At 42.9% G+C, this 17,976-nt stretch overlaps 1 protein-coding gene across 1 annotated transcript in view; it reads right to left on the reverse strand.

Annotated features, from left to right (window-relative positions):
* LOC112567533 (protein turtle homolog A-like) overlaps positions 1–17,976 on the reverse strand; it is a 185,477-nt gene that overhangs the window by 21,865 nt on the left and 145,636 nt on the right. Inside the window, 5 exon segments of the mRNA XM_025244229.1 lie at positions 494–609; positions 1,611–1,619; positions 5,283–5,570; positions 6,171–6,455; positions 11,495–11,764. Of these exon segments, the coding sequence (XP_025100014.1) occupies positions 494–609; positions 1,611–1,619; positions 5,283–5,570; positions 6,171–6,455; positions 11,495–11,764 (968 nt within the window).

Consider the following 17,976-nt stretch of genomic DNA (forward strand, 5'->3'; position numbering starts at 1 on the left):
ACGCCTTCAGTCAGAATTGATATACATGATGGATAACTGGATCAAAAATTGTCAAGCTGATTGTAGAGAACAATATTTTAAACACTTCATGAAGAAATAAAAATATAGATTTGTTGTAGGAAAAATATTAAATAAACAGATAATTCTCAAAATATCTAACAAAAATGATGGAAGCACAAAATGTTTTTACATCGGTTGACAATTTTAAATCGCAAACCTGTCCTGTGCATGCCATACACAATGTAGCACCGATGCCAAATATTAAACACATTATATGGTAAATAAGCTCAAACCAAATATTTAACATATACAGTTTAGCTGCATTCACACATGCACACATCAGTCTCTTTGGCCCTGATGCATGGACGTGTCCACACGCACAAATGCACGGACACAAAAACATAGTTGCATAAACACATACAGGTGAATGCACATCAAACATGCATGCAAGGCCATGTACTTTCAGCTATGTACAAAGGTGCACGGCACCTACCTTCTTCCAGGTGATGGATGGTGTTGGCGTACCCGAGGCAGCACAAGGAAGGACTACAGGTTCCTCCACCTGCTGTTGATACCTTGGCATAGGGCGGATAGTAAAATATGGAGGGTCTGAAAAAAATGAGGGATTCTTTCAGCAAACCAGGAAGAGGAATAGTTCCATTGTTTACCTCTAATCCCTAATTTTCTGAATTATCAATAATTCATTACTATTTAGCACAGTGAGCCAAATTTTTCTCTCTCTACTTTTCTGTATTCTCCTTTTCAACCTTTTATATCCCCTTATTAATCAAGCACAAATGGAGTTTTCTTACTACTAGCCCTCTGCTTTGAAGTCTTAGGTTTCTGAGCCTTCATAATGCAAGCAATACAGAAATACTAATCTTGTTTGATCTCATTAGTATGTCTGCTACATCACCCATCTTGTTTGATCTCTTATCAGTATGTCTGCTACAATACCCATACCCTCATGCCTCCCAGGAGCTCTAGACCACAATGCTGGATATTTCAGAGTATCGATACTTATAAATATGTACAGCCAAATCCTCTAGGTACAAACACATGCAAACCTACAGGCTGGCAGATATCCTAAAATTCATTTCACTTCTGATTAAGTAAAAAAAGTGAGAGCAGAAGAAAAAAGAGAGAGTTTGTGTGTTTTTCAAAAGAGAAAGCACATGACACTCTTTCATATATATGGAGGGTTGGGTGTGTATATACATAGAATTATATATTTAGATAGGTCCAGAAATCCAAATGTTTAAAAATTATAAATAGAAACAGAGAAACAACACAAAAGAACTAAACAATTTAGAATGTATACTAAATTTAAAACTTAAAACTGGAGACCAACAGCAAGAAAACCAAATAAAAGCTCATCTTCTTCCCATTGATGCTTAAATGATACATTTTTACAGAATCAACATAGAATATACACCTACTAGCCAATCAAATGTTTATGAAGCATTTGTACTCAGCTGTACAGATGTATGAGCACAGAATGAGAAAAACTGAGAAAAAGTCAGAGCCCATTACAAAATGATAGTTCTGAGAAGGGAAGTAACTGGAGCATGAGAGATGGGAAGGGAGATAAGTGGGCAATCGGTCCTTACCTGGACTGTCTGCAGTGCCGGAAAGCAGAGAGAAGAAAAAGACTTCAGCAGGGTTAGCCCCAAGCATAAAATATCACGCACACTTCACACACAATCTATCACACACACACTTCACACATAATCTGTCACTCACTCACTTCACACATTATGTATGACATAACTTGTACTCTCCGCTCAGACAATACCATGCAGTTAATTTAACACAACACCAAATGTGTTAGCCAGATCTGATCTGACACATACAATATCACATGCATGACACTTTCAATGAGTGCACGGGAGAGTGTACACTCATATGCACCACTGAACATTTTATGACAAAATTTATTATTAAAATTCTGTCTGGGACTAGGGCAAGTTTTCAGACATAAATGTAGCAGTAATGAAACATCTAAATTATAGCCATCAACACAACAGACTGTAAAGCCATGACAGTTACGACAGTTTTATCTGAATTTTTACAATACTAAGCATTAGATTAATAGTGCTTGAAGTCTGTAAGCATTTTAAATGCAGTAACTTCATGTCTGTGGGTGTTCCCCCAAAAAAGTCTCCTATCAATGCCTGTCAAATCTTGAAATGACATGCAGCAGAATCTTCAGACATGCTTGCACAACTTCATGCAATTCCACTACAGGCTGCTATTAAGGCACAGACATTTGGACCATGAATTTTTCTTGTTCAAGAGAACAGGAATGTGTTTTTGTGGGAACGCAACTAATGATGCTCTGTTTGGATCTGAGGAACATGTGAAAAACCTGATTATGTTTTTCCTTGCTGGCTTGTTCCTTAACCTTCACTCAGAAATTGTCTTTAATGTCCATTCAGAATGCAAAACAGATTTCTTATCTGCTAAAATGGGACTTCTTATAGTGTAGGGCAACCTCTCTACAAGTGATATCTACAAATCAAAACTAGAAATACCAAGCACAAGTCATCTACAAGCCAACAACTGACATGCCACTACATTTAATACTAATCAAACATTACACAAGTGCCTTATATGCCCATCCCTTCAAAAAAGTGTCATCTTTATGTCAGAACTGCAGGTAACCAACACAGTCACGCTGATCATTATGTTAGTCACACCATTCTGGACAAATATAATCATAATATTGTAATGATTTAATGACCTAACACAGGATCACGTGAAAGCTAAATTGCCTGGGGAAGTCTGCATACAAAATTTCTTTTATGTCATAAAATAAGTATGGATGTATATGTATGATAAAGACAGAACATTTGCATTACAACAGGTACAATACTATAAAGTATAGATAACAGAAATATTAACACAGGCCCTATTTGTAAACAGAAAGTACTGATGAAACATATGTAATGGTTATGAAAACAAAAAGAAGTTGTCAAATGAAGGCATGCTCACACTTCTATACAAAGCCATTCACCTGTTACAGTTCTTAACGCATCTTACAGCACTTCATCGGGTCAAAGGTGGTGACACAAGTCTAGAGAGAATACATAGCTAGCAATGCCAAGTGTTCTGTCATCACCTGCATGGCCAACAGACTTTGGAGGACAAGCTCTACTGTGTCTAAGATAATAAACACGAGAATGGCCAAACACAGCTTGACCACGTTGAAAAACATGGTGTGACCACATCACCAAACATAACATATTAATCATTACACAAAATTAGGTACTAAGCCATTCTATAGTGCAGGATAAATCTCCACACCTGTATGAGTGAGATACAAGGGGGTAAGTGCTGCTGGACACACACAAAGGGTTAAGTGCTGACAATCGTGACATGTGTCTTGAAAAACATAAATGTATGTGGAGTCACGAGCAGTCATAAAATGGGACATAAATCCTGCCTGTGCACAGTGTATCAAGTGCAAATAATCAAGCAAACGATGGAGCGACACAAATCCTAAGAAAAACGTCAGCATGAACAAAGACCCACAGGTAACAGGTAAGACTGTTCTCTGCCTATAGGCACCACGGACGCTGAGACTGGGACAGACAGCATTGACATGTCTCTGGCACAAATCCCTCAATGTTAGACCTGACCTTATAGCACCATTCTAGTTCATTCTTTACTACATATTTATTTGGATAGTAATCAATATAACACAGACTTGCTCATGTTATGCTTTATCTGAATACTAAGATCTGAATACGTTTCTTAATCACCTACACCTCTTCACCAAATGTACCTGTCTGTTACCTGTAATCATCAACACACCTGTACTACCTAGGTAATACCTTTCTCTGTCACCTGTACCTGCCTGCTCAGACTTCCAACTATGACTCATGTACCTGATTCCTGCCTCTCCCTCTTCTCATGTTTTTCTAAAATACACCTATGTACTCCATTTTTTCTCCTGCATGTCTTCCATCTGTCTTTCATTTACCAGAAGATATAAACCCTGAATCTAGCTATTTAAAATTGCATAGATACATCTGTGTCTTGATGTGTATGACAAAGTAAACAAAGTACTGTGTGTGCTGTTGTGTACAAGGGAGATAATATATTGTACGAGACGTTTGTGGAACAGTTGAGATGAAGTGAGTCTTTGAGCATTCACCAAGACGAGAGAAAAGATTGTGGTATTGTTGAGTATTTAGGGGATAGATCATCACACAAATGAGATGTATGACTGCAGTTCCTGAATCATGCCATTACCTCATCTGATCAAGGTAACACTTTGTATTTTATTTGTTGAAAAGGATGAAAGATAATTAGAAGTGAATGTAGCTGGTGATATTTATCTTGTTCCTAAATGTTTGCTTTTTTAATGTCAACAAATGTTAATGTGGATGGTGGGAAGTAATTTATGTTATCTTCTCTGAAATCCTTGGTCCAGAACAACCTGGACAGTCCAAGGCAATTCTTGTTGAAAGAATGTGCGATTGTCATGAGCGCAGGTGATCCCATTTTTCACGATCATTATTCAAGGGTTTTTCCCACAATCTCGAGTCTCGGTATTGTTTCACATGCACATACTGAGTTATTGATGTGTTTAGCTCTTTCCTGAGGATCCTAGTTTTAAAGGCACCAAAGATATTTGTACTACAAGATACCCACCAAGCAATCTAGCGTCTAACAAACCCATGAATACCTCCACTGAGGTAACAAATTTTGAAAATCTTCCAAGCCAGATTGCTTTATTTTCCTCCTTGATAGTCCCAACACAGATAACTTACAATGCAGAAGTTGTAAACAGGTCTCAAATTTTGTGTGCCAAAATTTTTTTTAAATCTCCCCACCCTTCTTTTCCATCTGTTCTAAGCACATTATTTCTCAGGTCCTTCGTGGCCTAGACATTCTGAATTTCTCCCAACACCATGATTTTAGCTGTTCTTCCTTTCACCTAAAGCTAACCATAGCAAGCTTGCTTCAAAATGAGAACTTCCTGTTATGGAAATATATACAAGTATATAGAAAACCATATATTATGGCATTAAATAATCTATTTCACCAGTGAAAGAGTCTGTGAGCAATATTGCTCGTACACACCTGAAAACATCCTTTTTTGGGTTCTAGAATCATGGCTTGTACTTGTAAAGCCCCAGGCTGCAATTTTGTTTCATTTGCCAAATTACCTTAGTGTATAAATTATAAGCAATATCTGAATTTTTTGTGCTATAAGCAATACATCTAAAATTCTTTTGCCAGTTTATGGCTCTCTGCTAACTTGCAGGTCTTACCTCTAACCACGACTTGCACGTTAGGTGAAGGTTCACCAAGACCCAAGGCAGATTTTGGGGTGCACGAATAGCTTCCTGCATCTGTCTGCTGAACATCGCTTACCAACAGGGTGCCGTTTAGAAGAATATCAAAGCGACCTTGGCTTTGTATCTTAGTCTGCTGACCTTTGGTCCAGATTGTCTCTATTAAAGGAGGGTTTGCATCCACAGGGCAATTTAGGCTCTGCTGCAATCCTCTTGCCCAAATTACTGAGACTGGCATCTGCCTTGTTATCACCCTTGGAATATCTGAAATCAATGGAAGGTGATATACAGTCATTTGATCATTTGCCCAGTAGTAATGAGAGATATATACAGCAAGAATCTCAGCAAGTGTACTTTACCTAACTAGGCTATGAACACAGAATACAACTGCTAGGAAAAAGGTGTAATGGTATTTTCTCACTGAAAACACATACGCATGAATGAACACCTGCACATACACAGAGTTCACACTTCTTAACTATCGACAACAGAAGACTACAGTGAGAATGGAGTTAATTACCTTTAGAATATCTGAAATGTGTGCATGATACATCTTCATCATATCAAAGGCAAAAAAGAAAGAACACAGTCAAACTATGTTTCTCGCTCAATAAACAAGTAACTCAAGCAAAGTTGAGATGAAACAGCAAAAGCCTCCACTGATATGTGCCAAAGAGTGGAGTCCAAAGAATAGGTGCAGTCACTCGTCATATCCCTTTCAACAATTAGCATAGTTCTTCTTCTCCCTTATACTACTTTGTATTGTTACTAATATAATTATGTCGTGTAAGTACACTGAAAAGGTGTCAGACATGTACAAGAAAAGATGGAAAACAAACCGCATCAAAGACCAAAATAGCTTACAGGTAACATTCAGGTAGGCACTGGCCTCATCCTGGCCAATTGCATTGCTGGGTTTGCAGGTGTACCAGCCCATGTCCTCCTTTACCACCCCTGTCAGCAGTAATCCACCATCAGGGGGAAGGGTCAAACGTTTCTCATACACAGGTAACGTTCGCACGTCGGTGCCGTCCTTGTACCAATAGTAGGTGATGTTGTCAGGGTATGCTTCTGCCCCACACATAAACTTGATCCTCTGACCCTCAATGGCTGTGCTGTTGCTTGGGGAATGCATAATGTATGGCCTTCCTGTAACCCACAGATATAAAAAAATACTCTTCATTTTTATCTTGCTTTTCCCATCATTAAAGGTGAGCTTCAGAGCACTTTACATGCACGGGCACATACATAAGCACACACTCTATAAGGTAAGCATCAAACACACCTTCAAAGGCAGGATCAAAGTGATCATTGCATCTACACATGTATAAAGGTGTTATAAAGGTAGAATCTTGATATGATTTTGTCTGATCCAAATGGGTTTGTTATATCAGGTTTCTATTTGTACACATTTATGACACCTTTTACTTTGTAAGATAAAGTTCTCAAGTCTAGAGTCCAAAAATATATTGAGGAATAGGAAGAACCTTGATATAACAAACCCTTTGGATCAGAGATATAAATTATATCAAGCTTCCACCTGAACATATTTCTGAAAACCGGATGTGTACTTTCAAGTGGAAATAAGTTGTCAAAGTGCTGAATTTCTAACATGTGTGCTATTGGAAAGAAAGGCCATTATGTGCGCTCCACCCACCCACACACCCTCAGGTCCCACCCTATCTGAAGTCCAGGTGCAAAGATGCTAATCTGGTCTCTTTCGGGTGCACAGTAGTTGGCGTGCACTGGGCCTGTTAGTGACGCATGAGTACACGCCCCCAATATCTGCAGGTCACAACCACCGAGGTCAAAGTGGTGGATTTAGTGGCGGGAGGAAAACGAAATAGCGACATGCTTGACTGGCAGTGGTTGACGGCCACCGTTAATAGTTAAACCTCAGCACGACATAAGGACTGCATTCAGTGGCCTTTCTTGCCTGGGGGCTCTTTCCTGCCCCCACCCCTTCAAAAAGAACCTTCCATACACACACCAACCTCCCCAGGGCCACCGACCTGAGCACGTCGGCCATACGTGATTTGTCTTCACTGACCCATCCCTCATCTCCAACAGATGAAAGTCTGTTGTCGTCGGGGAAACTAACGCTAGGTGGTCTGAAGCAACATCTCCTCCCTGCTCAATCATTTGTCCTTCTGTCTTGCCGACCCCCATGGATAGCCAACTGGGTGGTCAGCCCCACACTGTTGACGGACAGCAGGAATTCAGGGGTCGAGATGACGTGTCACGGCAGTTAACCCCCGGAACAACCACGTGGCGAGTGCAACTGTCTTCACAGGACCAGCAGCTGGCCGCTTTGAGTTCCCCATCTTCACTGTCGGCACCTTGACCCCCCTACACATCGCTTCCCCATCCATAACATGCAAAATGTTCTCACAAACTTGACTTTAGTTCTCTGACCCTCAGTTAAAAATCCTGGATGGGATTTCCTAGTCACAGGTGAAGCTACTGACAGTTATGTCGACCAGTCAGAAAAAGTAGACATCAAAGTAGTGGTATACATTAACATTGTCGTGATCTTGTTCCCTGGTGTCAACAAACTGCTTTAATTGCTCTTTTGTTTTTACACTATTGGCTGCTTTGCCGGGATATAGTTGCCGACACCATCCGGTGTTTTTACACATATAAACCTGATCGAGTCACTGGCGGGATATAACAACGATGGGAGGTCAACTGTCACGTGTCTGGTTTATTACAAAATATCGGGCATGGTGAAGTCTCCGGTTCAACTCTCGTGTTTTCATACTTCCAATAGAAAATTGTTTCCACTCTTTCCAAATTATCTGTACGTGATTTACACTGTTCCACGAAAAAAAATAACATGGATAAGTTTCTACAAGTCGATGGGCCCCCATAGTTCTGTGCATCGGCGAGTTCATTTCTACTAACCTCGAATATTTCTACACATCATGAGCCAACGTGTTTCTACACCCCGATGACCCCATACATACTGCTACACACCATCGAGACCACTCACTTCTTATTCCTAAATGAAGCCACACAGCTCTGACCCATCAACAAATCCACAATCTTCTATACATCAACAAGTTTACATACATCAACACAATTTTCTACATATCAACAACACCACACAGTTTACATATCTACACACAATTTTCTAACACAAGGACACACAGAACACATCAACAAACCCACAGTTTGTTTTTTTTTAACACCTCAACAACACCACACACTTTACAGAGCGATAAAGACAACTTTTGTGGATGGAAAATGCAGATAAACCTATAGTTATACAATCCACCCCGGATGTGAAGATGCAAGAGTCGCGATAAACCCGAAACTCCGCGCGCCGCATTCCCATCATCCCCTGAAGAGCTGTGTGCGGATGGAGACAGAGATATAAACAATTACACAATCTACAAAGGTGTGAAGGTATGACAGGTGCTGATGCCTCGCTTGACCTCTGTGCATACCACCGGGACAGCCACGTACGTGAGCGACCATCACTGCCGGGTATTACAGAGAGAGAGAAGAAAACGAGCTTTATACTTTTTAGCCAGAGACTACACACAACTGTCGTAGACCCCACAGTCTTTGGTTTTCACTACTAGACAGGACTTGTTTCAACTGAACACATACAGCACACGCAGACTTACTAACACATACATTTGACATATTTACATACACAGACAAGCGCACACATTCATGTTTCACACACTCAAACACACTGTGAGAGAGTGGCAGACATGGCAAGTATACACACGGTGAGAAGTAAACACACACACACACAGGGTCCACATTCCACGCGTGCCACCCATTATAATCATAACAATGTCCTGCTAGTGGCTGAGGTGTCGACGGTGGTTTGACTGACAGTTGTTACAAGCAATGTTGGCGGTTCACGGTGTGGGAAGAGTTGGTAATAATGGTATAAATGTCAGATTAAAAAAAAAAAACCTTCCTGCCTCAATTAACTGCCGCAACCGTGTCTGTCACAACAGGCGCTTGTTTGTTCCCCCAAGTTATTTCCATCCGCGGTGATTAGTACAGGTTGGCCAGGTGCGCGACAGGTAAGTTCAAGTCTTTACAGATTAAGGATAAAAAATGTTGAAGGCAACAGTCCGTTTCTCTCCCTCGCCAAACACTGTCACACACACACATAATCATGCTCACACACATACACAACCTCGCATACCTGTGGTCTGTCCTCCAGCTGGTGACGTCATCAACAAGACGACCAGTGCCAGCAGCCTGGGTGTACCTCCCTTCTGCGTCCCCATGGTGCTACCCGCTCCTCGTTAGAACCAAGCGAAGCCTGCAGGTGCTTGCATCACACTTACAAGTAGCTAATTAGGTAGCCACGTGAACAGCGACAACACCAGTAACACCAACACCAACTCTAGCGACTTTTGCTGTCGACACGCGCCGAGCCCCGGACGACTGAGGCACAGAGCGTGCGCTATCTCGCGTGCACGGAGCCCCTACCCGTGGGGCCTGTAGTGACCACTCACAGACCCAGGTGTGCGTGCTGCCGCCACTGTCAGGTAAGCACACGCAGGTATCTCGCAACGTCTTGGTGCCTGTCAAAAGAAAACGCCGCCCACCTGTGCGCTGGAGGCAAATAGACGGGAGTAGTGGAGGGGGAGAGGTTGGGAGGGAGGAGTACTCAATAGGCAAGTGCGGAAGGGGGTGTCGCGTTGCCTGCTCCTGTTTCAAGCCCGGTGACCCCTGTGCGGTGACGCCGTGTGGGAACGTGTCTACCCCCACACACACCACCCTACTACACCTGTCTCCTCCCACCCCTTCACCTCAAGATGTCAGGGGACGCCAAGTCTGATGCTCGAAACCCGAAGCTTTCAAAACAACGTTCGTGTTACACGGGGAGGTTCGCGAGAAGCCGGCTCGTCTTTCATCGTGTCATCTGCCTCGGCGTCGTCGTAATAGCTGGGTGGGGTGGTGGTGGGGTAGAGGTGGGGTGGGAAGGACTGGCGGCTATACATACTCCAACCTCCACCCCCTGCTAACTACATGGACCCGCCCATAGTACCTGCCCTTCGCCACTAGGGGCTGTCCGTGGTGGCGCAGTGGTGACTCCCACATCGACAGCTTTCTTTATATTTTTCCCTGTTTGCTGAACCTCCTGCATTGTAGCTCTCAACCACTTCCCTCTCCTTAAATGAAATTAAAAAAAGGTTCGAAATCATCGCTAGATGGAAGTAGCAATAATCAACCGAGCACGAGACGCCGGCTAGTAGGGGGCGCCCGGTAGCGCAGTGGTACAAGCTAGTTGCAGTGACAACTGTTCAGTCACGTGCCTAAGTGGGACAGGGAGGAGATTTTGGCGTTTGACGCCGAGCCAGCAGCTCAGGCAAAGTAGCCAGACCTATAAACAGGTGCCACATGCCGAGAAAGATCAGCGTGTCCGAGAGGAAATCGTCGCGCGTTCCAATCTCGTCTCGAGACACACGACTGGAACCTCCCAAGAGGTTTTTCCTCCTGCGTCATAACAATGGTAGCACTTTCCGATCAAATAAACCCATAAAAATATCTCACATTATCTTTCTTCCTGATATTCTATACACAAACACCAGCGACAGTACTCAAGGGACATCACTCTTGTTTGAAATTCTTGTCGGGGTTATCTCCCTTGTGTATGCTGAACGTAGACAGAAATGCTGACTGCCTCATACTTACGTTTTCAGGTGACACCGGACTTACGAGACTGATTTTCAACGACAACGACGACTACTACAGACAAGAGACTGATCACTCAGCTGCGTGGTGCGATGATAATTTAGTTTATTTATTATTTTTTCTTATGTTAGGTCACGACCTTTATCTAATGTGTGCCACTGGCTCCTTCGCTCACACCCCATTATGAGAAACAGGCAAACACAGTGAGTTAAAAGTAATAAATATATAATGATAAGTGTGCAAAAAAGGGGATCACTAAAGAGGGTGACCCACGTGTTTCCTGTTTCCAGGTGGGATACGCGCCCTTTCTTCCTGCTGACCGATTAATCAACGCGCGTGGTCATGTGATCTGACATATGTGCCTAAACTACCTCCTGATCCGATTTAGAAAATCGTTTTGATTGCCAACAATAGGACGAGAACATCCACTTGACATAAAACGCAAAAACAGACTATAAAAGAACATAAACAGACTACATTCAATTCAAAGCCGCTGGCACTCTCTGAGAAGGATTCACCTTCTACGACGAGCTTGATGAGTTGTGCGCGCTCGCCCACGGAGTTGGTGAAGGTGCAGGTGTAGATGCCGCCGTCCTCGCGGTGCAGGTTGGTGATGCGCACCTCGCCGCCGTCCACACGCACGCGCCCCGAGTTCTCCAGCAGCACGTTGTCCTTGCGCCACACCAGCTTGGGCTCCGGCGACCCCGTGCCGCGGCAGAAGATCTTGATGTTCTCCCCCCGCCGGTGCTGCAGCATGTTGCGTGAGCTCTCCGTGATCGTCGGCGGCGCTGGCGACACAAAACAAGGCATGGTGATGATGAGGCTGAAAGGGGCTCCTTCCGGTGAAAAGTCAAACAGGAAAAGGAGGGGAGAATGTGAACGAAAAAGGAATAGCGACGAAACAAAAAAAAAAAAAAAGATAATAAGACATAGGAGAAAAGAAAACAATGAATGAGCGACAGGAAGAAAGAATAAAATAAAAAAAGAAGAGAAGAAATGCAAAGAAAGGAAAACAGAAAATGGACAAGAGAGAAGGCAAGATAGAATGAATGAATTAAATCAAAATCAAAAGAACAGAAGGAATGAAGAAAAGAACAGGTGCATTAAAGAAAGAAAAAAAAGACGAAAAATAGAAAGGTGAAAATTTAAAAAAAACGAGCGAAAGGTGAATTAGGAAGGAATTAAGAATATCAATAAAGAGGGAAGGAAAGAAACAAATAAAAAACAGAAACAACAAACAACAGAAAAGAAGCGAATATCAAAAATGAACAAAAAAAAATAATAAAATAAAGAAATAACGAACAACAATTTGAAGAAGGAATGAACGAAATTACTTTAAAAAAAACACGATGAAACAGTTTTATAGTCTTCGAAAGAAATGATGAAAGGAAAGAAAAAAAAAACAGAGAGAGAAAAGAGAGGAAGAAACGAAGAAAAACGACTGAAGACAGAAACAATGAGCTCAAAGAAGGTGTCGGCCGGAAAGGTGGAGAGACGGAGGCTAAGGGAGGATGTAATCCGTGAAATGTCAGGTGGGCGACAAACAAGAAAATGAGAGACTTAATTGTGTCACAGGCTCAGCGCCGGCCCGCCGCTAATGCGCGTGGTGAAAAGGCTAAAGGACGGCCAGACATGCGCAATCGCGCTTCCGGTAGCAGACAGTAAATAACAGACAACAGGACGCCGTGAGTAATGGCGGGGACGTGAAGGATACACACATCTCTAATCTTTTTCTCTTCTCCCTTTCCTGCGTGCACACTCACACACTCATGCGTGTAAAGTAGGGCGCGCGCACACACACGCGCGAGCTAAACAAATAATATCTCGCAATAGTTGTCACGCAAGCCGCCCTTTTTAAAGGGAAACAATTCATCATTCCTGTGAAAAAACAGAAACCGGCCGAGATTACTTCCCTTAGATGCAGACCCCTAATGACTCGCTGGAAAAACGCACACATTTCAAAGATTGCTGTAAACTTCTTCCACACATCTAATTTTGTTCTTTTTCTGTTATGTTTGTGTGTGTGAGTGTGTGCGCGCGTGCGTGTGTGTGTGTGTGAAAGAGAGACAGAAAGATAGAACTGCAAGTAACTAAAACTTCTGATATCTTCAATCTCCTTTGCTCGTTTAAGGATGTTCGTCAAGTCTGTGCATGTCTAATTTACACTTTCTTTGTTGGCGAACTCGCATTATCTTGACGCTAATGATCAACATAAACTTAAAAGTGGAATTAACATCATGGAATTATCTATTAATGCGTCTTTACAATCTTTCTACCTTAGACAGGTGAAAATTTAAGGTTCAAAGTGGTCCTGTGACGAAGAGGACTTGCGACCTGCTGTTTGAAAGAAAGAAACAGCATGAATACTTCTCACTTCTGTCTCTTGTTGCTAAGCACATGTATATATGCATATAAGCTATGGACCAGCCAAATCCCGAAATTCGTCCAGTTCCCGACTGGGCCTGCCATTTGGCACTTCGGCTAAGAGGTGTGGCCAGTGTCCAAGGTACTTAAAATGACCGATGTATATGCTACTCTGGCCATTTCGAGAACTGGCGGGAAATCCAAAAATTAAATACCCAAAAATTAAAAATACCCAAAATTCCATGTGCTGATGGCCACAGAAGAAAAATGACTACAAACCGCCGCATCTTCCCATCACTGACCGTTGCCAAGGTTACACTGGATGCAACTGCACGACTAAGTGCACAACGAAAATGTAGAAAAACGAACTGTGGTGTAATCAAAATGCTAGAAAAGTTCCTCTTGTTGTAAAAAGTGATAATGGAGATTGACAATTTACTATAATTTATATCAAAATTGAATTTGATCATTTATAATTAATAATCAATATAAAATTTGAAATTATACAGACCCACAAAAATCTGTTCAAGTTTTTTTCTTCCGATTTCGGCCTATCATCCCATGTCATTTGCCAAACTGACCGGCCTCACCCCCAAATGAAGAAGAGATCGGACATTGGTCTGTCGATTGACAGTGGCAATGGCCATTTTCACATATGGTTGGACACTTACCACTTTGACCATAACATAAACACACAAACAAACACACAAACATACACACACAGAGGTCCAGTTGCTTCTGAATTCCTGTAGCCGACATCAAGTCTCTGTTGTCCCTGACTTAGAGGTATAAGAGGATCAACAAGATACACTTGTAGGTACTCAGCATCAGATAGTGACCTGTAATCCGATTTTCTTTGTTTATTTATTTTTGTTGAAAGGTAGGCGTACTATCACAGCCAGTGAACGAAGCCGATTATTAGGAACACTTTCATTTATTTTTGTGTTCTTTTGGGGGAAAAAGCGACAGAAAACATTAAAATGATGATGATAAGGGCTGAAGAGAGGGATTACAATGGGTTTAAGAGGATTACATAAAGATAATAAACAGAACAGAGAAAGAAAGCTACGGAAGGCGATGCAAAAACAGATTTAGACACTAATGTTACTATTACCACACAGACAAACACACAAATTCATTTATTCAGAAAGTTTGCATAAATGACACGTAAGGGTCACATTAGCTTAACCACATAAATGTTGCTTGACAATCAAGGTATTGCCATTTTATGTTAACTAAATAAATGAAGTGGAAGGTGATATGTCCCTTTTCTCTGTTGTTAAATTGGGTTACTTTAAAATCCAGTGTCACTGACTTTCCCCAGTTGAATCAAAAAAATCCTTTCTTTCTTCTGCTTACTATTAATATTTAATATCTACCCTAGAATACTGTCTCTCATCCACCCACACACACACAGCCATGAATATTTGACAGAAGCTTCTTTTTTGTGAGTTTTCAGGATTTTTTCTAAATTGGCAGCTGAGTGACAATATGCTTTCGAAAAATCTCGTTAAGTTTTTTTAATTTCATTTTTTTCCGTTTTTTTTTTAATTTGTTTTGTTTCCTGTCTTCAATCGCCTTTTTTTTTTTTTGATTCTCGCACCTTGAAATACAATGAACTCTTTACACTAGGTTTAGTCGTGTACAGAATTGAGCGGTACACCCCACCCCTTGACTCTGAGACTAGTTACCCACCTCTCCTATACACTCCCCTACCTGTCCTAGATACCTTGCTGACGTCAGTGTTAACACACACACTCGCATCCCCATCCCCGACAGTCTGGTACGGACTTTGAAGGCAAGAGCCGTGGCAGAAGCTTCGCAGAAACTGCGACTCGCTGCCACACAACGATCACTGCACACCCCCACCCTATCACAAAACACCTCCTCCATCCTGCAGGTCTTCATTTGTCTTGGAGACAGTCCCCAAAACGTGCCTGTGTGTGTGTGTAGTGCGTGTGGCAGCTGGGATGCACGCGCCGTAGTCTATACCCACCATCACACCCCCTCAATCCACCGCCGAGGCTGTCAGAACCTTCGAGAAATAATAATAAGAAAAAAAAATGATAAAATATTCCGCACGGGGATCGATTAGGCGACGGTGCTGACGACGCTGGCTCCTGCCCGCGGAGACAAACTACAGACAGGAAGACAGGAGGACAAGAGGACAGGACGAGGCTCGTAATGACGACACACCAGCGCACATCATCGACAAAAGTGTGCATCGCACGGGCCACCACCACCACCACCGTCACCACCACCGAGGTATCCGCGCGGCGACCTTTGACAAAGAATATTGGCCATGCAAACGGCAGCGGGGTCACGTGACCTTAGGGTGAGCGCCAGGCGGCGCTGGCAGCGAGGTGAGAGTTTTATTAGGGTGGAGGGAAGGGTGACCGGGGACTGGGGGGGAGACGATGTGGTACAGGTGAGTGCGCTGTCAAAGAGCGGAGCCGAAATACAGCACACCTGGCATGAACCCTGCCCCAGCCAGTCTGTCGATTGTCGGTGACAGTCGCTGGCGGCCATGCTTGAGGGAGATGCTAGAGTTGGGGCATGATAGTGGTATTCACATCATGTGGGATAATCGTATTAGGGTTAATAGATACTTCACGCATGCATTCACTGAGGGACTCACACGAGGACGTGCAGCGCACGCGCACACACACACATACACATACATAGACTTATGTACTGCCACACTCTGATGATGCTGGCTTATGATGTGCCGAGTCTTTTTAGACAATATTCATATTATTCTGACACGTTTGGTAACACGATGATGTTTAAGGTCTCTTTCCTCATCAGAAGCATCAAGGCTTGTCTAGGGATTCACAAGCTTATTCATTTCTCCAGGAGAAATAACTGTGTATTTCTCCAGGAGAGATTCTGTGTATTTCTGTGTTCAGTACCTTCCCCTTCTCGCAACTTTAATCATATATCATTATATCTCACATCAGCAGAACAGACAATAAATATTAGTCTACCATCCTTTAGGGGAAACCTGGTAGCTTGCTGATATTGTGTTGTATTCCCTGTGTTGAATAACCCATTATTTGTTTGCTTCCATTTATCAGAGGAGAAAGAAACAAGAAAGAAGAAGAGAATTCAGTTTGGGGCTCAACATAAACTTCCCTGAAAACCTACTGGCATATCTTTGCGTTTTGTTGTGTGACCACATAATGTTGTGCAACTGTGTGTAATGTGAACGAACACGTGATGTCACACACTGTATGTAGTGTGAACGAACACGTTGCGTGTATCCTAGTGTGCTGTGACACCCACCAGGTCAGCTTTCCTGACAGAAAAAAATAGTTTTGTCCAAACCAACGACTCCTCCGATTCCGTTGCCGATGTCTCAGATGACAGAATGCGCGGACTCGTCTTTGCCAAGACTTCACCAGGCTTGTCCATGTGAACACGCTGTCCAACACGCTGCTGTCGTCACGGGTGTACACCACATCTAGTCAAGTGTGACGGTTTGTGTCACGATGGCAACAAGCAATGGCAAGAACTGGTTGGTGAGGTGGTTGATACTGGCGACCAGACAAGCAGACAAGCAGACAACCCGGGGTTAGAGACTGTAGACTGTGATCGATAGCGCCTTACGGTGACCAGGGACTGTGCCCCAGGGAGCACATTATGGACCTGGGGAGTGGAGGGTGGGGACAGGAATGAGAGAATACAGATGGCGGGGACTGCACGTTACAAGTACAGACTACTTACAGACACGAGGTGCGGGGTGCTTACAGACAGAACACATTACACAAGACCACACACAGAAAATTAAACGACAAAACTACAGGTCAGACTCGGAAACACCAGTTGTAAGACCTCAGGCCGGGTAGCTGAGTGCTAGCTGAGTGCTAAAGACACTATGTCAGCTAAGCTCCTAAAGTTTCATAAAGATTTTAGCTGACTGCTAGTGTGTTTTGTCTGGCCAGCTCCAGCCCCAGATAAACAACCAGAAACTGTCATCTATGTCGGAGTAAACAGCAAAATAAAACCGACATCTACGCAAACCAATCATCACAGATTTGTACTTGTGTTTAAGTAACATCGATATCTACTTCTGTCAAAGGACCCCCACAAAATACCGGCACAGATTTCTACACCACCAGTTCCTCCAGTAACAGTCACACCCAGAACACTTTATTTCTAACAAATCAATCCCTCAACTCAGCTGCAGATAGTGTTACTCAAAACTTAAAAACTCCTTCCTTCTCTAGTTACTTACCTATCAACATCCCCATAAAAACCTGACAAGAAAATATAAGAAAAGGCTTATGTTGTCAAGGTTACCACCAACAGGAGAGTTCGTATCATAGGCAACATGAGATAAATTTGTGGGCATTCACTATTGTCTCGCTCTCAGTCTCGAGAACGAGGGCACAAGACTGTGTGTGTGTGTCCTCAGGTTCTGTAAGACCACAGACTGACAAGCAGTAGGACGATCAGCAGATCAGCAGTAGGCTACAGCGCCAGGGAAGCTTCTGTGGAAGATGCAGGACACCTATCCTGAGCACTGCCACTAGCACAATGGCTTGGCTACAGTGGTACAAAGACCCTGTGGAGGATGCAGGGCAGCCTGGATGGTGGTGTCAGTGGTACAAGTACTTCAGGCCGACTGGACACA

The sequence above is a fragment of the Pomacea canaliculata genome, linkage group LG7 (assembly GCF_003073045.1).
Source record: "Pomacea canaliculata isolate SZHN2017 linkage group LG7, ASM307304v1, whole genome shotgun sequence".
Classification (NCBI taxonomy): Eukaryota; Metazoa; Mollusca; class Gastropoda; order Architaenioglossa; family Ampullariidae; genus Pomacea; species Pomacea canaliculata.